This window comes from Triticum dicoccoides, chromosome 3B (assembly GCF_002162155.2).
Source record: "Triticum dicoccoides isolate Atlit2015 ecotype Zavitan chromosome 3B, WEW_v2.0, whole genome shotgun sequence".
Classification (NCBI taxonomy): Eukaryota; Viridiplantae; Streptophyta; class Magnoliopsida; order Poales; family Poaceae; genus Triticum; species Triticum dicoccoides.
In genome coordinates, this window is record NC_041385.1 from 703477861 (window position 1) to 703504637 (window position 26777).

Below are 26777 nucleotides of genomic sequence, written 5' to 3' on the forward strand. Positions count from 1 at the left end.
ATAATATTTTTGGTATTTTTGATAGATAGATGCAAAGTAAAAAGTAAAGGCAAAGTAGAAAACAAAGCAAGTAAATAAAGTGATATATTTTGATATGATGAGAATAGACCCAGGGGCCATAGGTTTCACTAGTGGCTTCTCTCAAGAGCATAAGTATTCGGTGGGTGAACAAATTATTGTTGAGCAATTGACAGAATTGAGCATAGTTATGAGTATATCTAGGCAATGATCATGTATATAAGCATCACGTCCAAAACAAGTAGAACGAAACGATTCTGCATCTACTACTATTACTCCACTCATCGACCGCTATCCAGCATGCATCTAGAGTATTAAGTAAAAACAGAGTAACTCCTTGAGCAAGATGACATGATGTAGAGGGATAAATTCATGCAATATGATAAAAACCCCATCTTGTTATCCTCGATGGCAACAATACAATACGTGCCTTGCTGCCCCTTCTGTCACTGGGTAAGGACACCGCAAGATTGAACCCAAAGCTAAGCACTTCTCCCATTGCAAGAACTACCAATCTAGTTGGCCAAACCAAAAAGATAATTTGAAGAGACTTGCAAAGATAACTCAATCATACATAAAAGAATTCAGAGAAGAATCAAATATTTTCCATAGATAATATTGGATCATAAACCCACAATTCATCGGTCTCAACAAACACACCGCAAAAAGAAGATTACATCGAATAGATCTCCACGAGAGAGGGGGAGAACATTGTATTGAGATCCAAAAAGAGAGAAGAAGCCATCTAGCTACTAGCTATGGACCCGAAGGTCTGAAGTAAACTACTCACACTTCATCGGAGGGGCTATGGTGTTGATCTAGAAGCCCTCCGTGGTGGATGCCCCCTCCGGCGGAGCTCCGGGTCTTATACATACGCGAGGAAGGTAATCAAAAAAGAGAGAAGACGAGTTCTTCTTTCTTTTATCACTTAGGAGCCGAACAGGCCCCAAGATGGGATCTCGTGGATACAGAAGGTTGCGGCGGTGGAATTAGGTTTTTGGCTCCTGTTCTGACCGTTCGGGGATACGTAGGTATATATAGGAGGAAGGAGTACGTCGGTGGAGTGTCGAGGGGCCCACGAGGTAGGGGGCGCGCCCAAGGGGCGCGCCCTCCACCCTCGTGACCTCCTCGGGCACTGCTTGGAGTAGGGTCCAAGTCTCCTGGATCACGTTCGGTTGGAAAATCACGATCCCGAAGGTTTCATTCCGTTTGGACTCCGTTTGATATTCCGTTTCTTCGAAACACTGAAATAGGCAAAAAAACAACCATTCTGGGTTGGGCCTCCGGTTAATAGGTTAGTCCCAAAAGTAATATAAAAGTGGAAAATAAAGCCCAATATAGTCCAAAACAGTAGATAAAGTAGCATGGAGCAATCAAAAATTATAGATACGTTGGAGACGTATCAGACGTCCTCTACTTTGTTGTTGCAAGTTTTACGTGGCTGCTACGGGCTTCTAGCAAGAACCATTCTTACCTACGCATCAAAACCACAATGATTTTTCGTCAAGTGTGATGTTTTAACCTTCAACAAGGACCGGCCGTAGTCAAACTCGATTCAACTAAAGTTGGAGAAAGAGACACCCGCCAGCCACCTATGTGCGTAAGCACGTCGGTAGAACCAGTCTCATGAACGCGGTCATGTAATGTCGGTCCGGGCCGCTTCGTCCAACAATACCGCCGAATCAAAGTAAGACATTGGTGGTAAGCAGTATGACTATTATCGCCCACAACTCTTTGTGTTCTACTTGTGCATATAACATCTACGCATAGACCTAGCTCGGATGCCACCATTGGGGAACGCGGTAATTTCAAAAAAAAAATCCTACGATCACGCAAGATCTATCTAGGTGATGCATAGCAGCACTACTAGGGAAAAGCCTAGAAGCAGCGCGGGTTCTAGGTATATCAGTAGCAGCAGCGTTCTTACCGGGAGCTCGCTGCTGCTAATAGCTATAGCGCGCTTCTCTGGTGCGCGCTATTGCTACTGTCACGCTGATGCTAACTTTTCTCCACTCGCTACTGCTAATTTTAGTAGTTTTTGTTTTTTCTTCTGCATATTTGTTTTGTATTTGAACAGGCTTTATAGAAGAATCTTTAGCACATACAAATGTCATCATGATACACATATAAATGGCTGTGAGACCACAAATATAATCATAGCATATACATACAGATAGTCTCATCATAATCATCATCCAACACAAAGTGGTATCTTGTCATCATCTCGAAAATATCGATACATGCAAGTCTCGAATACTTGCAACTACAATGTCATCCATCTAAACAAAGGTATACGCGAGAAGAGCTATCACTATGAGTGAGAGCGGAACTATGAAGTACATGAGGCGGCGGTTACGAGTCCTCTCTCGCGCTAGCGTGAACCTCAAGCAACTAGCTTCTCCTTCTTGTCTGCTTTTGAAGCCTTTATGGCTGGCGCCCGAGAACCCATTCACTTGCGCCTGACACTCAGGCCACTCGTTGTACACCCCCGGAACCTTCCCTTTGTACACGACATAGCACTGCCATCTCGCCATCAAGAAGCTAGGTACCTGTTAGAGATGCATCTTCATCAAGAGGATGTACAATCATATGCAACAAAATATACTAGAGCAACATGAAAAAGAAAGGGTTAGCAACTAGATGCAACATACAGTACTCAAACTAATTAACTAGAGGTACGCAGGTCATCGTACCCAAACTAACAAAGTAGCGTTACGCAAGTTCGGCAGGGACCGTGGACATCACAAAGTTTCATCGCTACAGAAAGTATACAAGTTCAACCGATACATATCATCATCATCAGCATCGTAAATCACTAGAAGTTCCATCCTTCCATATCATCCAGGATGGACCCTAGCATCTTGAACAGCGTCAGGTCATGACGTTGCATGCCTATGCGAGTTCGGATGTCAGCTCGCGATATAGGGCCATGGTGGAACATCCCCTTCTCATCGACGACTTCTTTCATGATGATCGTCGCAATGTCCCTTTGGATGCGAAAGAAGTCATCTCTTCTAAGTATATAATCCGCTTGTCAATGAGAATCTACCCACTTGTGGATATGATCATCATTTCTGCCTGTCATGCGAAGCTTTTGGTGATCCGTGCTGAACTCAATCATGAGATGGAGGATGTAGAATCCATCTTTCTTGCTTGGTTTTGGGACTTGGATGCAACAGAAGTTAGTTTTATGCGTGAAACCCATCTTCTTGTTCCTTTGTTTCCTGATCTGCATGTGGCCACCTCTAATGCTGAAGCCTTGGAGAGCATCATCTAGAATATTTATTATGTGGGTAGTCCTTCTTCTCGTAGTCTCTGGAAGGGTCGAATACACGACGTGGGAGACTTGCGGGTAAAGAACGATAAGGACGGCGCGCCCGTTGCTGTGGGGAAAAGACACCTCAAATTATTCTCCATATGGGCGACAAGGAATGATTGAAATGTACGAAAGGGTTGTCCGGAATTCACTTACTTTGGATGATAAGGCAGGAGGACAATTTCCTGGTCCTTATTCTGTACCATGAAGTTTTGGAGGTAGTCCCTAGCAGTTTCACGCTCAAAGTCGCTGAGACTCAAGAAAGACTCGTGCATGTAGTACGGATCTGCCACACAGATTTGCGAGACTTCTTCTCTCTTCATGACGGAGCTCATATGCAGCGCAAAAAGGCGGACGATTGTATAATTGAGCTGCCTTGTCAGAAACATCTCAAAGATATGGTCAAATCATAGGAAGAACACCTCCATGGGCCATGTGTCGATGTAGCACTTCCCCTCAGGCACACGAGTCGCGTATGTCAGATATCCTGGATCCTTCGAGGCTAGTAGGCTTTTCTCAGTCGACAACAGATGGTCATGCAGTCTCCTGAGATCCCCTGATAGTTCCTCCAGCGGTTTTGGCGGTAGCATCGGCTCACCCGTGAGATGGAACATGGTCGCACCTTTCACGGGTACACGCTCTTCAGAATCCATCGTCTGGCTGCTATGTGCTCTGGCTTGTTTGGAGGCAGTTATCTTCCCCGATCTCTTCCTCTCCTTTTTCTTGGGCACACCTTCCAGACCCTTCCTTAACCCCTGCCCTAGTGTTCCCGGGCTAAGCACTGTACGACCCCTGGCTAGTTGAGCCTGTGTTGAGGCGGCATCTTCAGGCATGTCCTGTGAGGATTTCATGAAGAGAGACTTCTTGCAATCCCTACTACGATGTTCCTACTCGGGCAGATCATCCATATCCTCATTAGCATGCTGATAGCCCGATTCGTCATATGGTTGACTCATCATATCTATGTCACAATCATACGCGTTTGTATTGAGGAAACCCATTGGGTCGACCTCCGTCTCATCATCCATTCTCTGTTCTGCAGGACCGATTACATCAGCCAGTACTATTGCATCCCCTTCTTCACGTCGTCCGTTGCTCTCACCCGGCACTACAGGAGCTGGTAATTGCGTAGGCGGGGTGGTGGTCTCCGCACATGCTTGTTGATGTGTGGTTATTGGTGTGCTCTCGGCCGTCTCTAGACGAATAAGATTCTTTGGCCATAGCAGCACCCAACCCTTGCACCTTCCAATCTGCGGCGGGGTCTCGTCGTCCTCTCCCACATGTTGTACTAGAGGAGGCAAATCCTCGTGCCCCGATTTCACACTGGACAAGTTAACCCTGAAGTGCCCAGCGGGGATCGGCTGGTTATGGAACGTGGGATGCAAGGGGTTCATTATCATCCCCTTTCCCACGGCCACCTTCTGGCCTTTGATCAAGTAGAGTATGGTGCACGGGCTTCTTCGGCCTGCAAACACATGTCTGTGGCGTAAAACATCCAAAAGGCAACGAAAATGGAATATTATATATATATATATATATGTGTGTGTGTGTGTGTGTGTGTGTGTGTGTGTGTGTGTGTGTGTGTGTGTGTGTGTTGGTGCGACATGTAATTACCGTGAGGGCATCAAGCTCAGCCAAAGATGATGGCCCACCTAGCGCCAGAGACTGAGGACGGGCTGCTATGAGCGGGAGCGAGTGCGAGAGGAGGCTCGGTTGCGTGAGCAAGTGATGGTGCGGTGGTGTTGATGTTCACGGAGTTGTTCCCGACGAAACTGGGCAACGGGAAATAATGTACCGTCTTGTCTGGATTTTCCTTCGTCCAGTTGATGATAGCTAGAACCAAGTTAGTAGCAAAATCATTTCTACAGGCAGTTACAACTGCATTGACTGCCTGTTGTAGCAACTCATTTCTGCAGGCAGTTACAGCTACATTGACTGTCTGCTGTTGTGACAATGCGCTGCTGCTAAATGTATTTTGGTGGACATTGTCGGTCGATATTTGTAGCAGCGCGGGTTGTTCCACGCGCACTACTGCTAACGCCATGTCAGTAGCGAGTTTTGCACGCCCGCGCTACTGCTAATTAGCAGTAGCGCTTCTTTTTGAGCCACACTGCTGCTAAGATTATATGTATAAGGTTTTCCCTAGTAGTGCAATGAGAGGGGAGAGTGTGTCCACGTACCCTCGTAGACCGAAAGCAGAAGCATTTAGTTAACGCGGTTGATGTAGTCGGACGTCTTCGCGATCCAACTGATCCAAGCACCGAACGTACGGCACCTCCGCGTTCAGCACACGTTCAGCTCGATGACGTCTCTCGTACTCTTGATCCAGTTGAGGCCGAGGGAGAGTTTCATCAGCACGACGGTGTGGCAACGGTGATGATGAAGTTACCGGCGCAGGGCTTCGCCTAAACACTATGACGATATGACCGAGGTGTGTAACTGCGGAGGGGGGCATCACGCATGGCTAAAAGATCAATTTGTGTGTCCTTGGGGTGCTCCCCTCCCCCGTATATAAAGGAGGGAGGGAGGAGGAAGCCGGCCTAGGGGGCGCGCCAAGCATAGGGAGTCCTACTAGGACTCCTAAGTCCTAGTAGGATTCCCTTTCCTATTCGGAGTAGGAGAGAAGGAAAGAGAGGGAGAGGGAGAAGGAAAGGGGTGCTGCACCCCCACACCCCTTTTCCAACTCGGTTTGGGCAGGGGGAGGCGCGCGCCACCTCTTGGCCCTTCTCCCCTCTCTCCACTAAAGCCCAATAAGGCCCATTACTTCTCCCGGTGAATTCCAGTAACTCCCCGGTACTCCAAAAATACCCGAATCACTCGGAACCTTTCTGATGTCCGAATATAGCCTTTCAATATATTGATCTTTACGCCTCGACCATTTCAAGACTCCTCATCATGTCTATGATCTCATCCGGGACTCCGAACAAACTTCGATCATCAAATCACATAACTCATAATACAAATCGTCATCGAACGTTAAGCGTGCGGACCCTACATGTTCGAGAACTATGTAGACATGATCGAGACACATCTCCGGTCAATAACCAATAGCGGAACCTGGATGCTCATAGTGGCTCTTACATATTCTACGAAGATCTTTATCGGTCAAACCGCATAACAACATATGTTGTTCCCTTTGTCATCGGTATGTTACTTGCCCGAGATTTGATCATCGGTATCATCATACCTAGTTCAATCTCGTTACCGGCAAGTCTCTTTACTCGTTCCGTAATACTTCATCTCGTAACTAACTCATTAGTCACAATGCTTGCAAGGCTTATAGTGACGAGTATTACCGAGAGGGCCCAGAGATACCTCTCCGATACACGGAGTGACAAATCCTAATCTCGATCTATGCCAACTCAACAAACACCTTCGAAGACACCTGTAGAGCATCTTTATAATCACCCAGTTATGTTGTGACGTTTGATAGCACACAAGGTGTTCCTCCGGTATTCGGGAGTTGCATAATCTCATAGTCTGAGGAACGTGTATAAGTCATGAAGAAAGCAGTAGCAATGAAACTGTAATGATCATAATGCTAAGCTAACGGATGGGTCTTGTCCATCACATCATTCTCCTAATGAAGTGATCCTGTTTATCAAATGACAACACATGTCTATGGTCAGGAAACATAACCATCTTTGATTAACGAGCTTGTCAAGTAGAGGCATACTAGGGACACTCTGTTTTGTCTATGTATTCACACATGTAATAAATTTCCGGTTAATACAATTCTAGCATGAATAATAAACATTTATCATGATATAAGGAAATAAATAATAACTTTATTATTGCCTCTAGGCCATATTTCCTTCAGAAAGCACTTCCATGACGCGTGATTTATCGTCATGGACGTGGACACTTTTGTGATGATAATTTCAGTATTGTCATGGAACACTTCTACGACAGCACATGTATGACAATCTTCATTCTGTCATAAAATCGTCATGGATGTACATGCATGACAGAAAATGTGACCTACTGTGACAAAGATGTATCATCACAGAAGTGTTTTTTTAGTGTTATGTAGTTTCATAAACCAGTGGAATTATAATTCAGAACATACCCATCTTAAATTAGTTAGTGCCTTCATTGCAATCATCTACTAGTTGAGAACCTTGTTTGCCTTGTAATGTAAATACTAATCATGCAATTCAGAAGTAAATTGAGGATCAAAGCCAGACATTTGTAGCTCCTACCATAGCTCTCAAATTCACCCCGAAAAGTGGCTTCATATGCATTGCAGTTTCTGAAAAGATAAAGTAAAGAAGTACATCAATCATTAGTAGATTTTGCCAAAATGGAACCTAGCTTGATATGCATGCAGTTAGTGAAACACAAAGTAAAGAGCACATTAAAAAATTAATCTTGAGATCATGTAACCATCATGCAGACCAACCATGTGGCCAGCAACTTCCGATCCTAACTCCAGAAATATCTTTTCAGCAAAGAAACACACACAATAACCATGTCAATAGTGCACCAACAGAATCTCCTATATCATCTACAGATTAAAAGGAATAAGCATAAAGTATATGAAACTAGTGGTTTTAATTTACACAATTGATAAAGAAAATGCAAGAGTAGTATCGAGCCATCCATGTTCCCCCAAGAGAAAGGATATACAATGCATTTATAATTAATTGTTCATCAGTGGACTCTGATTCTTATATGTCACTCATGTCAGCAAGTGAAGGGCTTGAAAATAGATATGCATGAACACACTACTTTTACAATATACACATCGTCATACATAGGAGGTTCAGACTTCAAAAATTCTTAATATCGAAGATATAAGACTTCAGAGTAACACTCACCATATCAAAAGGAACTAAATAGTCCATGTGCAGGATATAATGATTCGTGAGTGAACGCACACCCTTGTGCCATATAAAGCTCACACATTTCCATCCCACACAAACAAAAAACAAGGCTTTGAAAACTAAAGCGACCATGTGGGGGTGCTGCTTACCCAAGGAGCCGTCGAGCTCTCGACCATGGATGCCTTGGTCGTCGTCCTCATCCATGGAGGGTGTCTACAACTCCGAATATATCAAACAAACAAGTAAGTGATCTTGAGGTGACAATGGATAGGGAAAATAATCTTTCCCATGATATGATACAAGAGTATAATCTTACAATAATGAGCAGTAGCTAATTGGACTCGACCCAGCACAGAAGCACATCAAGCACTGACTAAGTAACCCACACATAGCCATGAAACAGAGCATATGGTACTACCTACCTAGAGCAGCACAAGAGAAAGATCAGGAGCCAGAGGTAGGAGATGGGCTCACTCATTAGAGAGGGAGGTTGTGGTCGACTGCTGTCGTCGGGGTCAGGTGTGGGCTCCTTCCTTCCTGGTCGTCGTCATCTTGGTCCTTGAGGATGGCGTCCATGGATTGGAAGTGGGGTGACTTGAGAATCCCCTCCCTTGAGATAGCTTGTTGTTGCCTGTTGAGGTTCGTCCATGGAGAAGACAAGCTTCATGAGCACACACACACAAAAGATAAGAGAAGGAGGCTCTGGAAAGTGAAATAGCCATGGGGATGGCAGTGCTTAACCGAGCTAGGAGCCGTGGAGGTGGAGGTCATTGGCCCAGCATCGCACCAGAGAAAATGATGACGAGCTCGACCATGTGCAGGCCATGGTGGTCGTCCTCATCCATGGAGGAGAGTGGATGCTGCACCGAATCAAAGAAATAAGTGAGTGGGGCGGGGAGAGAAGGAAGAAGGGGAGAGGGCATGAATCGAGGGAAGAGGAGAGCTCACCGTGTCGGAGTTGGAGGCAGTCAAAACCCTAGCCGTGGGGAGGGGTTGCGCGCGAGCGCTTGCAGCCGGTTGGAAGGAAGCACCGTCAAGGGAGCTCAAGGGTGTGTTGCGCTCCGGCAAGGGCCGCCGGAACTCGCCGGAACGGCTCGGTGTTGGTAGCGACGGCGAGGTGGGGGCTGGGATGCAGGAGGACGGGGGAAGGGGACGCGACCGCGCAAGGAAGCAGCTAGGTTTTCAGTTGTTGCTGCTTCCTTTTTAAAGGGTATGCAAAATGTCTAAAATGCCCTCGAAGGGGCACTGTTCATTCCCTACAGTGTCACTCTCAGATCCAATGGTCGAGGTCATCCAATGGCTTGATCGAATGGTTCAAAACCTATCAAGCAGACGAAATGGACGGCCGGATGATTCAAATCGATGTGGGAGCTAGGTTCTTGTTTTAGGATTGCCTGAGTTTCTTCTCCACTCAGCACCAATTTTCTCGCCACTCCTCCCCCAAACTATCCATCGTTCTCCCCGAAAAAGGAGAAAATTGGATATTTGCCACTTTCAATATGTGGCTTCTCAAAATTGCCACTTTCAAGATTGGCTTCGCAAAATTGCCACTTTGCTCGTTGGCTCCTCGATTACTATGCTACTTCCCACATTTTAGTGATTTTCTTTTTCCCTTTTCCATTTATAAGCACAGAAAAAGACCAAACCACCCCTGATTCTATGTACACAGTACACGTACTGAGATCTGATTATCTGCATCTGGTGTTCTTGTTCGAGAACAGGAAAGAACAAGCCACACAAACACCTTGCCAACGCCACTTGCCCGGTCGCCATCGTCGCTTGCTCGGCGCGACCGCTATCGCTGCTCGCCCTTGTGCCCGCACGCCATAGCCGCTCAGTCCGGCCGCCTGCTCGGTGCTCGCACCGCTTGTCCCGGTTTCACCGCTCGGCTGGGATGAGGAGGCGGGAGGGCGCATCCCAGGAGGATGAGGAGGTGGAGGGAGATGGGCACATGGCCATGGAGGAGTTGTTGTCGGCCGGCGGGAGTTCCTTTGGACGCTTGTGCATATATGTTTGAGAAAGTAGGAGAAATTGGTAGTGTTATGCAGAGAAGTTTGCCCAGATTGTTTTGGAGAGTGAGAGTGCGTACATTTGTTCTGACTGCAGAGAAATAGAATTGTTTTAGATTGTTGTGTTAGGATTCATGCAATATTATTTTATGGCATTTAAAACCATGATAGTATATCACCAGATGTATGATATAGTACTATTTTTCAGTTCCCTGGGTTGCTTCAGTATCCCTTTTCCTATCTGAATTTTTGTTAGAATGCAAGATGTTCTCAAATGTCCTAAATTTTAGTCAGAATGCAAGATTTTCCCAAATGTACTGCTGGTTATATGACTGTACCTGATATGCTCTCGTTTTGTTTGAAGGATGTTCTCTAGCTGTGTCCGTAGAGCATTCCGGATTTTATTGTTGAACCTTTTTGGACTGCTGTCACACACCACTGTATTTCTTGTGCTCAAATAACGTAGGCAAAGATTCATTTGTTTTCCCTGAATGGAAAGTGAAGATCATGAGAAGGGCGAGCACTGGAAGTTTTTTTTACATCTTAATCTGAACATGAGAAAAACTGTGCTAACTAAATGTTGGATATTTATATCCACACAGCAGACTACAAATTTCTACAATATGAGTGTATTAACCAGAACAAAATGTTGGAACAACCATACTGTAAATGACAAAAACTAAGTATAATCAGCTATATATCCACACAGTACGTCGACATGAGAAGAATAATAATGAGACATAAACTAGACATAATTTGTTGCATCTCACGACTCACTTAAATTTTGAGTTCCAAGCTCATTGAAATTGTGAGTTCATATCTCACATAAGCAACATACTGAGTAAAACTACTAGTAAGTTCACTTCTACTCCCTCCGTTCCTAAATATTTGTCTTTTAAGGATTTCAAATGGACTACCACATACGGATGTATATAGACAAAGTATTTTTGTTCCCCATCTGGACATTGCGGAACATAGAGATATTTGTCATTGCAGCTTACCTTCTAGTGACCATGCTTGGACTGTCCAGCAATATTTGTTCTCTAGTAGGTCTTTGTGGGGTGCTAGGTTCAGCTGGCCTAGCTTTTGTACTGTTCTTTATAGGCTTCCTCTTCCTGCAATTCAACAATTTTTTTTGGCATGATGTGATAATTTAAGCTTTGACTGAAAGAAAAACACTTGCCTTTTTTTGGTTCCATTGAGTGGACACTTGTAACTAGCTTGCCTATGACCCTTTTTGCCACATTTCTTGCAAGTCACTGGCCCTCTAATCATTTTCCCCCTTAGAATTGGTGGGAGCAGTGCTATCATCCTTGGGAGCATCATTGGCACCTTTTTTCTTCTGGCCACCTTCAAGACATCCTTTGATCCTCCATTTCCTTCGTCTTCCTTTATCTCTTTTCACAAGTGGTGCCCCCACAACAAATGGTAGCTCCACATGTGACCATTGTGATTTATCTGTCATTGGCTCAATCTCTCTCCCATAAGCAGCCTTGAATCTGTCCATAGAGTAGTACTCATGCACAAATTGTTCATGATTTACTGTCTTTTGTGATGTCACAAAGGCCAAGACATGTTGACATGGCTTACCAGTGTGCTGCCATTCAAGACAAGTACAGGTCTACTGATTTAGCTTCACGACATGCCTTTCATAGTTCTTACTATTATCCCACACCTCTGCACTCCAATTAGCAGATTCCACTACTTTCAAGTGCCCCAAACCTCTAGTATTTGCTCTCAGCTGAACCATAATTGCCGGTAGTATCCGTCCAGGTGGTAGCCTTTCTCCAAGCCTTCTCCTCTTCCTCCACAAAAGCATGATCATCTCTCTAATCTTATCAGCTAGTTCAGCAATAGGTAAATCTTTAATGTCTTGAATCCAGTTGTTAAAAACCTCTGCTACATTATTAGTGATATATCACGCTTGATATCTGGATTGAAGACACACCTCATCCACTTTAGAGTGTGGTACTGACTCAACCATTTCCATATGTCATCTGATTGTTTAATGATTGTTGTTATATGTTCAGTGAACACATCTTCCCTATAAGCCCTTGCTGCAGGATACATCCTTCCAAAGCCATGGAACCTTTTTGAAAAATTCTTCATAAAACATTTCCTTTGTTCAGCATTGGTAAATACATTCTTCACCGCATTCTCCAAGACTTTGCAAGCATCTGTGCACAGTGCAAGAAGTGGAGGATCTCCTATTGCCATCTTAAGTTGATTCATAAACCACGTCCAATTGTCTTCTGTCTCAGATGCAATGAACCCAAAAGCAAGTGGATACATCCAATTGTGACCATCAACTGCCGTAGCTGAGGCTAAATGGCAATTCTACCTTCCATTCAATGCAGTAGAATCTATACTCAGATGTGGTCTACGTCCTTCCAAAAAGCCATCAATGCATGGTTTAAGTGCACCAAAAAAAACGATGAAAATACACATTACCATCTATTTCCAGTACTTCAATCTCCACAACACTTCCAGGTGACCTCTTCAGTACCTCAGCCTTCCATTTATATAACATCTCAAAGCTCTCTTCCCATTTACCATAAACCTTTGCAAGAGCGTTTTCTTTCCCCCTCCAGACCGTGTCATATAGAATCGTGACTTTGTGTTGTTCTTGCAACTTTTTCTGTAATTCTTTAGCACCCATCTTAGGTGAATTCCTGAGGATACTCACAGCCTTGTCAGCTACACAGTATTGCGATGGCGTTATGGTCTTCACCCTGCTGCCCAACAATCCTCCAAGGACAATCCTCACTTCACTTGTAGAACCCTCTAAATCTCTTTTTATCCGACTTCTCCGTGCCTATATCAAACTCCTCATTGATGGAAAATTGCCTCACTGCTAACCTAAATTCCTTCATTGATGGGTACATTGTGCCAAGGTACATTTTTGGGTGGTCCTTATCATATGTAATCACTAGCTCATTTGGTATGGCATCACTAACAGGAATGGCAACACCATCATTATCACTGCCCTGCTCAACCATTCTACGACCCTTTGGTTCACTCTTATCTTTTTTCTCTTCTTCCTCCTGCAAGCCCAAAATCTCACATAACTGATCCTACTCAGTAGTTCAATTCTACCTTCGTCATCATGTGTCTCCACAATCTGCAAGTTATCCCAATCGACTTCTAAAATAAGTGTTGCCTCTGGGTCATGCCTACTTGAAACAATTAAGAAAACATGAACACAAGTTTGGGTTAGCGGTCATAAACATGTCAAAAGTCACGATCAGATTTTTACAAAGCATATATGTAGAGGAACATAAATTCCTCTAGATTGTTTACTATTTCCCTTCTTCATTAATGCATGGTGATTCAGAAATTCTACCATTTCAAAATTCTACTGCCTTTACAATTAGGATAACGTTTACCTCTCATTATGATTTCAGGAAGAAACGAGTCTTTCAAGGTTCAGCTCTGTTGAATTAGTGGTTGTGACGACTCTGCTCTTTCTACTTTAGCGAATACACATCACTTTCCTTTTTTGCATTCTTACTATATCTAGTACTGCTCCCATCATTGTCAGACCAACTTATGTTATTAGAAATTATCAAAGATAAATAGTAAACTGTACATGTAAATTGGCAGCCCATCAATGCCAGATAACAATGACCTTTCCCACCCTTTCTTGATTTAGATATAGGCTATCAAGAATTAGATGTAAACTGTAGATGTAGGCTATCGTTTCACCTAGCAGGGAGCAGTTTAGGACTCACGATTGTAGTTTCCACAGATTCCATACTCACATGATGCAGTGCTTTGTTAATGAGCCGTGTAAGGAGAGATCAACCGCTACAGATTTTTGAACAAAGCAGGATAAGGCTCAATACGATATCGTCCAGAATCCATGAACGCGGCGACGAGAACAGCGGCACACGGCGATGACGAGATCGCTGGCAAGGGACATTGAGAAGATCGACGGCACGCGACGTCTAAGCCATCTGCGGCACCCTGCGCCGAGGAGATCGATGATGCAACAGTGCAACACACTCGGTATTCTTGGCGGCTGGTGCGCTCTCGTATCAATTAGTATCAATTAGAACGTGGATAGTACGTACATGTATAGAATTAGGGGTAGTTTAGTCTTTTCTCGTGCTTACAAATGGAAAAGGAAAAAAGAAAATCACTAAAAGAAGGGAAGTGGTATGGTAATCAAGGAGTCAATGAGCAAAGTGGCAATTTTGCGAAGCACATCTTGAAAGTGGCAATTTTGAGAAGTCACGTATTGAAAGTGGCAAATATCCAATTTTCTCGTTGCGGCCGGAGAGAAGGAAGAAGGGGAGAGGGCATGAATCGAGGGAAGAGCAGAGCTCACCGTGTCGGAGTTGGAGGCAGTCAAAACCCTAGCCGTGGGGAGGGGTCGCGCGCGAGCGCTTGCGGCCGGTTGGAAGGAAGCACCGTCAAGGGAACTCGCCGGAATGGCTCGGTGTTGGTGGCGGCGGCGAGGTGGGGGCTGGGATGCAGGAGGACGGGGGAAGGGGACGCGACCGCACGAGGAAGCAGCTAGGTTTTCAGTTGCTGCTGCTTCCTTTTTATAGGGTATGCGAAATGTCTAAAATGCCCTCGGCGGGGCACTGAAATTACTCACGGTGGCACGCATTTTCTATCACTATTCATTCCTACAGTGTCACTCTCAGATCCAATGGCCGAGGTCATCTGATTGCTTGATGATCAAACGGTTCAGAACCCATCAAGCAGACGAAATTACTAAACAGTATAACAGGGCGAGCTGGGAGCCTCCAGAAAGCTTTGGCGTTGCTAGCCGTACGATCGCCTGCCTGGATATCTCTTGGGCTGCTGCTCCACGGAACTATCTACTTCACTTGTGGTTGATTGGGCCTGGATTGTTTCTTGGACCGGTGGACTAGCTTAAGCATACAAAAGTGTATATGAAACACAAACGTAAGTAGCTGTTTCCTAAATTTTGCTAAAAAAAGTTGTTTCTCAAATAAAAAATTAGGTAGCTGCGTGTGAGCGGGGCATTATCTTCTGCCTTTGATAGTAACTAGTTGACCCATTGCGCCAAATGGCGCAGAGACCTGCTAAAGCCATGTTGTCAATGAAAATAGTTTCATTTTGAAAGGTCCATGTGTTAAACCATGATATATTGAAATATATTTATCACCTTGTGAAAACTGAGTTTGGAAAAAGAAAATACTTGTATAACCTAAGGAAGCATTGTCTTAGTTTGAAAGTATGATCATCATGATGAGAAACCTAAGTTAAAAAAATTGTATAAGATGTATAGACCAGTGGACCTGTTGCGCCATGCTAAACCCATGTGCGTGATGAAAAAAATATCCATGATTTAATACCCTTTAATAGGAAAACTGGTGGATTGTTGTCTATAATGAGATGTATATACACATTTTAATTTGATAGCACAGAGTTCCATTTAAAACAAAATATATGTTATAGTTAGTTTAGCTGTAGGCAAGTACATACGATAAAAAGTGGCTCTTGTTGTGTCAATGAGATATATATACACATTTTTCATGTTGAGAATATGTCTATCCTTTTAGTACTCTTTTTGTCCGGGCAAATACGCAAGAAAAGAATTTACATGCTTATGTATAAAAGAAACACATATTTCTACATGTGTTAAAAATTTTGTTAAAAAAATACATATACTGGTGCTAAAATATATATGTATATCTAATAGAATATTCTCCCTCTGGTTCTCAAATATAAGTCATTTTTAGATATTCCAACAAGTGACTACATACGGAGCAAAATAAATGAATCTACATTCTAAAATAAGTCTACATACATCTATATGTTGTAGTTCATTTGAAATGTCTAAAAAGACTTATATTTAGAAACAGAGAGAGTAGGAACCATTTAAGGAGGCCTTTTTTAAAGGAGTATTTCTATTAACCCATTTGAAACCATGTTTGCGTTGAAAATATTTGCATTGTTCAGTAATTTTATGTTTAAGCAAATGCAAGGACCATGTCAAACCCGAAGTGTTTTGAAAATATTTGACTTTGTAGATGTAGGTTTTAGCAACTACTTCAGGTGATAATTCAAATCCTTTAACATGTAAAATGATGGGTACTTTGTTATCTTATTCAGGTAACATAGGGCCATGTTAGCTGTGAATTCTTCTCCACCACTGTGTCGTCTTCCTTGGTAGACATAGGTGTAAACTAAGGTGGTTGTGAAACAGAAGTTATTCTTAAAACAAAAGGTGGTGCTGCATGAAGAAAGTCAGCAAGAATGATGAACACACAGTACAAAGGGTTGCACGACTCCAGAATCTATCTGAATCCATTACATTTCCCAGAAGCTACAACCTAATCATCCTAACAACTTCATCTGAGTTGAAACCAATCAAACATTCTAAGAACTTTTCAGCAAATCACAAAGACAAAAAATGATAGTGAGTCACATGGCCTGTATACACATGCTTTTCAAAAGAATTCCTGGAACACCTCTTATCACATGATTTCGCAATGGTAAATCCCAGGAGTCTTCAACCAAAATTGTTAGATAATACAGCCGCCCCCGATGACCGCATATGTCAACACATGTATATAGTTAGATAATGAAGAGGTTGGCAAATGATAGCTGAAAAAGGAAAAGGGCATAACCAAATGAATTACTCACTAACCAGACAAAACAAATAGTAGTCTGTAACACCAGTACATAGAGTAATGGAAAATCAGTTTGGCACACTGTTCGACAAAACAAATGGCAGTCTATAACACCAGTACGTAGAGCAACAGAACATCAATTTGTAGCAAGGTTGGATGATGCATGAACAAGGAGAACATGGCAATACTACATGTCCATGCATAGACTAGGTAGATCGCCCAAACAAGGGGAGCATGAGAATAATACATAGGTACCTGAAGATATACTTGCAAACGAAGATCATCGGTCCTCTCCAGCAATGAAACTCACAACCAACTAAAATACCATTCCTTTGTACAGAGGAAATGGCTACATATACATCTCTGAAGGTTGTATGTAAGAGCACCATTCCCCGCATCTACTATATTTGAAGCAAAGTAAAAGCGGTCTCACTCACAATAGGCATACCGGAGTTCATGCCTACACATTCTCTCTGTACATACTTTAATTTCATTTTCAGATGTTTGGGTTAAGGTCACTTTAAATCTATAACCAAAACAATATGGCAAACAAAGTATGCCACTGATGATTTATTTCCTATAAGAAATGGAAAATAACAAGAATTCAAGACACATAATTATATCTGAACTTAACAATGAACCTAATCAATAGAAGTTTGTACTGTTGATTGAACTTTATCTCTCCAGTGTACCTAAGGACAGGCTTATAAAAAAAGTGAATTTCACAATCTGATAGATAATCTGAGCACACTTTGAACTTAGTAATGAACACTACCTGAGCACAACGCAAAGAAAAAACAGATGAAAATCACTTTGCAAGTCCAGAGAGAAAAAGAAAAGCATTAGGAACTGTGAAATGAGGTCTAGCTGAAAACTGCATACAGTTCAATGAATAGGAACTGTAAAAAAAGCTAACTAATGCAAGATGTCCTTTGTCCTCTAGAAACAAAAATGGGGAAGGTTTTGAGATATATTTTGTAGCACGAAAAAAACAATATTTTCCATTATTATTTGAACATGCACATACCACTGCTCTAGTTTACTTTATTAAAACCAAAGCAATACAAGGTGCTATCTAAACTACCACAATCAATATCCATTGCATAGAAATTGGAAAGTAAAAAAAGGATAAAACAAGAACAAAGTCATGAACAGAGCATTGAGGAATCAGTAGAACAATTTCATGCAAGAAGAAAGAACTCACCCACCTAGAGTTGCTTGCTATAATCCCTGCAAATCAGAAGAACACCAATAACATATCGAGATGCATAAATAGCGACATCAGGAGGAGATTATTGAGAGAGAGAGAGGGAGCGGTCAGGAGCGGAGGGGAAGCTCACCTTGGCATCAACCATTGCTTGATGCTCGTGCCGCTCCTCAAAATCTGCATGTGGTTACCTGTCCACGCCGCCGCACACATGCTGCTATGCGGAGACACCTTGTGTCGGTGCAGATCCTGGACACCTCCTTTTGCCGCCGATGTGCTCGTTGCTTCCCTCTAGCACGAACGTGATCCTCCCGTACGGCGCGCGGGCCACCATGGCTGAGCTCTCATACGCGTCGCCGTTGCTTGCTCCGTCGGTGGCAGGGTTCCTCCTGTACGGAGGGGCTCTGTACTGGCTGGGTTGCTTTGGGCCTCGCAGTGCATGTTGCCGCCGGCGTGCTCCGAGGCATACCTTCTGTGTGTCGAGCAGGCACGTTCCAAGCCGTTATACACGCCATCCTAAAACGCCTACGGGGAGGTCACGCCCATCTTACCGAACTTTGTGCACCGTGCATGTTGCCGTTGCCGCTCACGCCATCTGCTCGTGGTCACCTGTCCCCGCTTTCACACACATGCTGCTATGCGGAGCAAGGTGGATGCAGAGGTGGCAGTGTCCGGGAGTTCCATTTGTTATTTTCTGAACAATTCATATATTTATGTCACCCCAATCTATGCTCCAGCCTCTTTTTATGTCATATATAATCAATTTAAAGGACTAACAGACCTTGTGCCCGGGTGTGGGTGGGTGTGTCAAGTAATTGTAATCCATCTCTTTTTAATGGAATAAACAAAAACTGTGACGACCAAGAACAAGAAATGTCTACTACTTCAGTTACATACTCATATTTCAAGCTTTCAAAGTATATATATTTTTCAGGTCTGGACAGATTCAAGCAATCGAGAGTATATTACCCTTTTGGTTCAAATTAAATGGCCCGATCTTCCATCAGATTTACATGGGGCTTAGAGTTCAGAACAGGCTTACAGTTCGATAGTAATTCGTGAAGACAGAGAAACTGCAATAGGGTACCTTTTCACATGATCAGGACATAAAGGCGTTCCACATTTGACAGCAGACAGGGGGGCCTCCTGCAAACCAGCAAGCAAGACACCTAGGTTCAATCTCTCTATCATAAATGAAAAGCATATAACTACTATATTCCTTATAAATTAAAGATGTTTAGAAAGTCAATATATTAACCATCAAAATCAAGGTGCTGGAGGAAACAAGAGGCAAAGAGAGAGGGCACCAAATTAGCTTTTTAGTCCACCCATGTCACGCCTCCCCGCGATTAGCCTTCCTGCTGAGGCATCACTGAGTGGCGATGCCATCGCGGTAGAGCTCTTGGACAAGACAACCCTCCTTAGTTCTTACCATTCTTCTTTAAAGAACCAAGTATATCATCATGATGGCCCATGAACCCCTATAAAACGAAATGATAGCAGTTAATGGCATACATATATTTATAAGAAAACATATATATACTATGCATGCCGCAAACTTTGCTCATCTACGAAACAGAATATACTTCATCGTTTATATGGGTTGGCATATTATAGTACTGCACATGTAGCAAAAATACCAAGCAACCAAGAACCTCCTGGATCAACTACAGAAACAACCAAGATGCACTGACTTTTCAATACAAATGACTAAACATATATAACCGCGGATGCGAAAAAAACTTTACTCCCATGCATTGCAAAAGTGACCTCATTATGAATCTATTTTTAGATGAGTACCAAACAAATTTCTAGTGAAGTATCATCACAAAAATGGTAATGGTAACTGGAAAGGACAAAGGCTACACAATTGTTATCTATGAAAAACTGGAGTAACTAAATTTCAAAGACCAATGGTGGTGCAAGTGGCATATTATGCCATTTTGAGCAAAAACCATGGAAGGTAAAATGCAGCACAAAGGAATGGAATTTATTCAATCACTCTGAGAAGACCTGGCTGGTAGTAATGAAAAGTGTGTATTGGCGGCCATAGACAATGAGATCATTCAGACTGCGAGCTTCCAGTCGACCACCATATGAACCAAACATAACAGCAAGCTTCTAGCCAGTCACCGTATGAACCGAACACCAGTGATCATCCAGCGGACGACCATATGAATTAAAGATATCAACTATATAAACAGTACACTTTTCAGTAAAGCTTGAGATCGTTGTAGTAAAGGGTGTAGCTAGAATCTGGATCATAGATTCATGTGTACCTGCAGAAAATAGGAAAGGGGACATGAAATTATGCTGATAGAAATATAAATTCAATTGTGTGATTACTAATTCAAATTAAAAAGAAACTCATGAGGTGTCACCGGCAGCAGAACCTACACCTCACAAAGTAAAACCTGCCACCAGCGGCAAGGCAGCTAAGCAAAGTAATTGGTAGTTCTAATGAAACTAAAGATCTTAAGCCTGGAGTGCCCTTCAAACTGAACCAAAACAACTGAATCATCGCTAACAAATTTTCCTTACATACATGCATACCTAACTAATGCACCTGTGCTAACAAAAGAACATAAGAAAACATCAATGAATAACTATTCAGAAGTCAACATGGCTGAGAACCCAGGGATCTAAATAAGACGTGTGCAGATCCCATTTTTATGCCTAGGTAGGCAATTATACCAAAAAACAAAATGAGATGGGTATGGCTAAAAGCATAAGAGCATACTGCAGATTCGTGTAACAAAATACGAATGCCTAGGTAAGCAATTCAACCAAAAACAACTGAAGAAAAATTAAGAATCATAAACTATACACTTCATTTCTCTTGCAAATTAAGCCATCAAACTAATACTAAATAGACCTTGACCTCTATATTTTTTTTGGATCCAGCTATACAGGATTAAAATGTAGAGATGCTAAATGTTACAGGAAACTGAACCACTACCATCCGCGTGTGGCGGTAGGCAACAGAGAGAGAGATGGATTGAGCGAAGCTTAGTCTTAAAATTTGATATCCATGTAACTAAATCTTGCCAATTTCTTAGTATGAACCGAATGGTATTTTCCTTGAAAATTTACATTCTGATCACTATTTCAGAGGAAGCAAAACATCATATCAGAGATTCAGAGAGGCATCTCAATCAACTTCTACACTGCATTGAGAGTTGAGACAACATGAAAAGCTGCAAAAAAGAACCTTCCATCAATAATTCTTCAATACTGAAGGGAACAACCCTTCAACAAGAAACAAGTCATATTCAGACTAACTGAAGAGGGATAACCATTGTGCAACAAAAAACTTGCCCCGTTCTAGGTATGCTCAGCTATGGAGGGTGTGACACTGCTCCCGGTGCTCACCTCGTGCTCGTCCTGCTGGGCAGAAGAGGCGGCATGCCCGGCGAACCTCCCATTAAGCCGAGGAGGGAAGGGGTGGTGATGAGGAGGGCAGGGAGGTGCGGGCTCGTTCACCAGATACGCCGCCGCCGCCGCCCACACGCTGAGGCCGCCGTCCGTTCCACCACCGCATGAGCCGCCTATGGTGGGGCCATGGTGAGGAGGGAGCCGCCTATGGGTGCCGTGGTGAGGAGGGAGAGAGTGCGGCCGCGAGGAGGAGCAGGAAGGGAGTGGTAGCGAGGAGGAGGAGTGAGGGCATGGCGGCTGTGGATTGAGGCTAGGGCTGCAGTTGTGCCCAATGGGCTCTCCCTGAGGAACAACCAATCGCACCCTATAGCTCCGCACCCAGCCAACGCACAGTGGACCCATCGATGAACTGGCCCACTGGTCATACACACGTGAAAAACGAAACGAGGTAAAACATTCAGTCAATATCTAACGGCTCGGGGAAGAAGAGGTGGGAAACGCAGCATGATCGGACGGTCAGGAACAGCCTAATCGCGAGAGCTCTATGGAGGCAAGTTGGCTAGCATTTTTATAGGTTTAAATGTTGAGGCTCACAATCTTGTGAAAGTCGTGTCTTCTTTGTGGGCGGGCCATCTTGTCTGGCTAACATCTCCACCATCTATTATCTGTATTCCCCAAAACATTTTGCAATAGACGGTGTTTTTTTAAAAAAAAATGTTGCTCGTGTTGGCGTCGCAGAGCCACACAACATTGACGCCCCACTGCCTAACTCCCTCACGTGCGCGTGGCAACAATGAGAAGGTCTACCAATATGGCAATCAAGCATCGCTAATTCTTTTTTTAGGGGAAGTGACACTATTTTTTAAACAACGATAAAAGATTTGTCTCATCGATTAATTAAACAGAAAAGATTGCCCGATTAATTTATCTTACCAATTGTGCTATTGACTATCATGTATGTTCTCTAAACCTATGTTACTTATTCATGTTTTTGTTTCCAAGATATCTTTCATAGACACTATTCATTTAAAAGCTAGAGCAATCACTTGACTAATTATATTTCCCGAGACAATCGCAATATTACATTTTTTACCATTGTCTAATATACGGGTTAGTTCATGCAAGTTTAATTTCTATATTTTATATTTAAAAAAATTACATGATATTTCATCATTCTATTATAAAATTGATGGGCATAGCAACGCGCGCCATCATGGTCAAGTTGTTCTTGTTTTAGGATTGCCCGAGTTTCTTCTCCACTCAGCACCGATTTTCTCACCACTCCTCCCCAAACTGTCCATCGTTCTCCTCGAGAAAAAGAACTGTCCACCATTCCCGCGCCTTCCTCCCCAGAACCCTAACCCTCTCCCAGCCGCCCAGCGCGATGCCGTCTTCCTCCTCGTCACGCCGCCGTCGAGACGGGCGACGCGGCCGCCATCCGCCGACGGCGCCGGTGCCGGCGGAGGAGACGAGGAACTGGGCGGAGCTGCCGCTGGACGCGATCTCGGCCATCCTCCACAAGCTCGACCACGTCGACATCCTGATGGGGCCCAGCCAGGTGTGCCGCTCCTGGCGCGGCGCCGCCCGCGACGAGCCCGAGCTGTGGCGCCGCATCAACATGCTAGGCCACGCCGACCTCGAGCACGAGCTCAACTTCCCCGGGATGGCGCAGGCCGCCGTCCGCCGCAGCGCGGGGAGGTGCGAGGCGTTCTGGGGCGAGTACGCCTGCGACCACGACCTCCTCCTCTACCTCGCCGACCAGTGAGATTTTGGATCCCCCTCCCTCCCACAAACCCTCAAAACCCCAAATTTAGGGACTTTCGTTCGGTTCTTGGTTGGTGAAGATACAGCCGCACACGAGGTGGTGGTCACATGGGATGCAACTAGAAATTATGTCCTGATATGATGCTTATAGATCCTCTTTCGTATTACACTTTATCATGTTTTTTAGACTTCTTTAAACAGGGTTCCCCCAAATTTCTATTAGTGAAATCAGGGCATTACAATGTCAGCCGCCTCACACACTAACTACCAGATAAACGAGCCCAGAGAACAGAGACAACAGAAGTTCGAAGCTAACCAATGTTTATAGACTTATAACATTAGTTATGTTCTTGAATTTGTATATATTTCTGTGAAGACAGTAACTTTTTTATATCTTAGTTTCGTAAAGACGAAGTGCGCTAGAAGAAACTTGCCACAATGCATTGCTCGGTACACCATACTCCTTCATTTTCTCTGCACCTTTTTAAAATTTGGTGTTACTTAATTGGCAAGGAAGAAGGGATGGGTGACTTACAAATAGAAGCATATGTGGATTTATGGGTAAACCACGGGAAGTTTCCAATAAACAGATGATTATCACATTGCCTCAAGTTTTACTCTGCTGAATTTTTCTTATCACAACATTTAGCCACCTTCAGATAATCGACGATCTACTTGTCTTCACACGGTTAAATTATATGCCCTGCGACATGCACATTGACCTATTCCTCTGTGCCCACCCCATTCAAAATGAATGGTGAATTTCCTCCAACCCAAAAATGATGTCGTGTCATCAACCTATGCATTGGTCTGGTAGTGATGATCTCAGCCGAGTTCTTCACATTGGTTTCTTGATACAACGGGGAAGTACTCTTTGGTTTGGTTTGAAACAGGGTGCAGTTGGGAGTTATCTGTTTTGGGCTTCTGAGCGTTTGCCAGTGAAACAGTCGAATTGGCAGTGATTTTAATTATGTTAATTGTTGAATAGAACGAACTAAACTGATTTCATATACCAGAGTGCATAATTTTTCCTAATTTGCAACCTACTATTGCAGGCATCCACAAGTCAGTATCCCTGAAATTTCTGTCAAATCTAACAGTTAATCATTTAGTGAATTCTCGCTACATGCCTACATTGCTTCTTAAATCTGTATCTATGTCCTATGATGCTATTGCTGTGCAATTATCTGAATTTTTGAAATGTTATATCCGTGCTATGCAAGCCTGTCAAAACATACTCTCTAGCTACCTGTTTGACACGGCATGCTTATGCCTTTCTATACGCATGTCATATTCGTTGGTTATTGAAATCCAAGTGCTATATTTGCAGGGCACCATCTCTCAAGAGTCTTCGCCTCATTTCTTGTTATAATTTTGAGGATGAAGGACTTCAAGAGGCAATAGTGAAGTTCCCGTTGCTTGAGGAGCTTGAGCTTTCATTATGTGCAAATGTGGGTGAGGGTGGTGTGTTTGGGGTTGTTGGCAGGGCATGCCCACAACTGAAGCGCTTCAGACTGAGTAAGGACGTGTTCTATGATTTTGAAGCCAGTGGGTACGACAAAGACGATGAAGCCCTGGGGATTGCAACTATGCATGAGTTACGGTCTTTGCAGCTGTTTGGCAATTGCCTCACCAATAAAGGACTGGCAGCTATCCTGGACAATTGCCGCCACCTGGAGTCCCTTGACATTCGTCATTGCTTCAACGTCGACATGGATGACGCCCTGCGCGCAAAGTGTGGCAGGATAAGCACAGTGAGGCTTCCAAATGACTCAACTGATGATTATGACTTCGAGGTCCAGGAGCCTGTCTGGGCGGATTCAGGGTCCTTTTTGGGTGATTATATGGGATCTGGTTCTGACTATGAGCTTGACTCGGAAGATTACGATGACTACTGTGATCCTTCCCGCTACCTTGATGGTGTGTACGAGGACGAGCTTAATGAAGAAGATAGGATGCTTCTCAGGGGCATGCGCATGCTAATGAAGTGAACTCCATCGGGGATGTTGTGATCGAAGTGCCTGGATGTTTTCACCTTTTTGCCAAAGTATCTGCACTACTGATCTGCGCTTCGGTTCTTCTGCTGGCGGCATGGATCTGCTTCTGCATCGACTTATCTCCTGTAAGATCATAGAGAGTGTTCCCTGCATTGTCCAACCGATCTTCTGAAACATGTGTTGAGAGTCATTTACCTTGCAGTTTAGTTCAAGTGGTTCTGAAATATGCTCTGTAGTAAGTACTGGCAGTACTGGTTTTTTTTTGAAAGCAACATAGCTTTATTACTCAACGTGCGGGCATATCACCCAACACACATGCGCCCACTTGGGCTGGTACATCCGTATCCCACTGCATACAGTGGGCTGAATCACATAAACGACCAAGACTAGCAAGCTCATGAGCGACAGAGTTCGCGCTACGCCGGCAAACAGCGATGTTAAAATGAGAAAACCAAATCTTTAACTGGTATTTCATGTCTTCAATCACCGCTGCGTAGGCCGAGGAATCCACCCTACGCAGGTCCAGTGCCTCCTCGAGAAGTTGCGAGTCGGTCTCAAACTCCACTCGAACCATACCTAGCTCTGCTGCCAAGTTGATCGCATGTGACATAGCTACAGCTTCAGCAGCGAAAGCATCACATACGTTGTCAGTCCGTCCCGCCCGAGCACAGATCAAGTCTCCATGTTTTGTTCTTGCCGCAACTCCCCTACTGGTTTGCTTAGCTGTGAAACTTGCTTATCCTCTGCGTGGACTTAATGTGAGCATTGTGGCTCCAGGAGCTCCTGGGCCTCCAGAATGGGAGGCCCAGTCATCCTGTGCCTTAGGCCCTGGCGCTGGACTGGAGATTGGAGCTTCACGGGACTGTTTGACATCTGTTCTGATTGCTAAAACCTCTACGACGAACTACTGCTGCACACCTTATTTTTAAGAATTTCTCAAAAAAAAAAAACTTATTTTTAAGAAGTGTACTAAGTGACACACCTACCATCACAACCAGAGCAGGACACAGAAGATTCCGGAAAAAAACCCTAAGTGTCAGAGCATTGTTTAGTGCTTCTCCTATGTGTCAATTTTCATGGAGAAATGGCATTCATATTAGTCTGAAAAAATGCTCCAAAATGCTTAAAAACTACTTCCCCGTTCCATAATTATTGTTGTGGTTTTAGTTCAAATTTCTGTTGCAGAAAAGAAGAAAAGGATTGTATGAATGTTTTTACTGTTTTTTTTAACTCTAGCAGAGTCGCTACATGCCTCATGCCTCCATAATAACCATCAAAATGGAGGATATGGGGTAAAAACCACTCTACCATATTCGCTATAACTTCATCGTCATATTTTTCGAGAGTGCACGAAACCAATCTGGGTAGAATTGCTTTGTTTATTAATCTTTTTTTTGCTTTGTTTTAATGAGTACGGCCCTTCCTGAAGAATCGAGCGCCTTTTCCACGCCTTGCCCAGCACCTCTACCAAAAAACACTCATCTTACATCTCTCCCTCACACTCACGCACACGAGCGCACACACTTACTGGACGGTAGAAAAAAGAGAAAAAAAGCATCGGGGGCAACGACATCAGCGGTGGGGCGGTAGCACCGCACCCTCTTCATCTTGTCCTCTTCCCCGGCCTCTAGTGGTAACATCTTCTTTTTCTTGC

General features: G+C 43.7%; 1 protein-coding gene and 1 long non-coding RNA gene across 4 annotated transcripts; one reads left to right on the forward strand and one right to left on the reverse strand.

Annotated features, from left to right (window-relative positions):
- Positions 1-16441: 16441 nt before the first annotated feature.
- LOC119277984 lies at positions 16442-21678 on the reverse strand. Of its 3 annotated transcripts, XR_005137413.1 has the most exons (6): positions 21360-21678; positions 19295-20266; positions 19075-19133; positions 18539-18619; positions 18121-18459; positions 16442-18010 (listed from the first exon to the last, which is right to left on the reverse strand). It is a non-coding gene; the product is annotated as an uncharacterized LOC119277984 (long non-coding RNA). The 3 variants fall into 3 exon arrangements; XR_005137412.1 differs by having other exon boundaries at positions 16442-18459; positions 19295-20179; XR_005137411.1 differs by having other exon boundaries at positions 16442-18459.
- Positions 21679-22649: 971 nt separating this feature from the next.
- Positions 22650-25375, forward strand: LOC119281898 (putative F-box/LRR-repeat protein 23). The gene is made up of 2 exons (XM_037562305.1): positions 22650-23123; positions 24457-25375. Exons 1-2 carry the CDS (start codon positions 22747-22749, stop codon positions 25115-25117), a joined length of 1038 nt encoding a protein of 345 aa, XP_037418202.1. The 5' UTR covers positions 22650-22746; the 3' UTR covers positions 25118-25375.
- Positions 25376-26777: the final 1402 nt, after the last annotated feature.

Excerpts from the sequence above, each read along its gene's own strand:
- LOC119281898 (XM_037562305.1), top strand. The coding sequence starts at position 22,747 with ATGCCGTCTTCCTCCTCGTCACGCCGCCGTCGAGACGGGCGACGCGGC. Across the intron at positions 23,124-24,456 it reads CTCCTCTACCTCGCCGACCA|GGCACCATCTCTCAAGAGTC; the intron begins GTGAGATTTTGG and ends CTATATTTGCAG.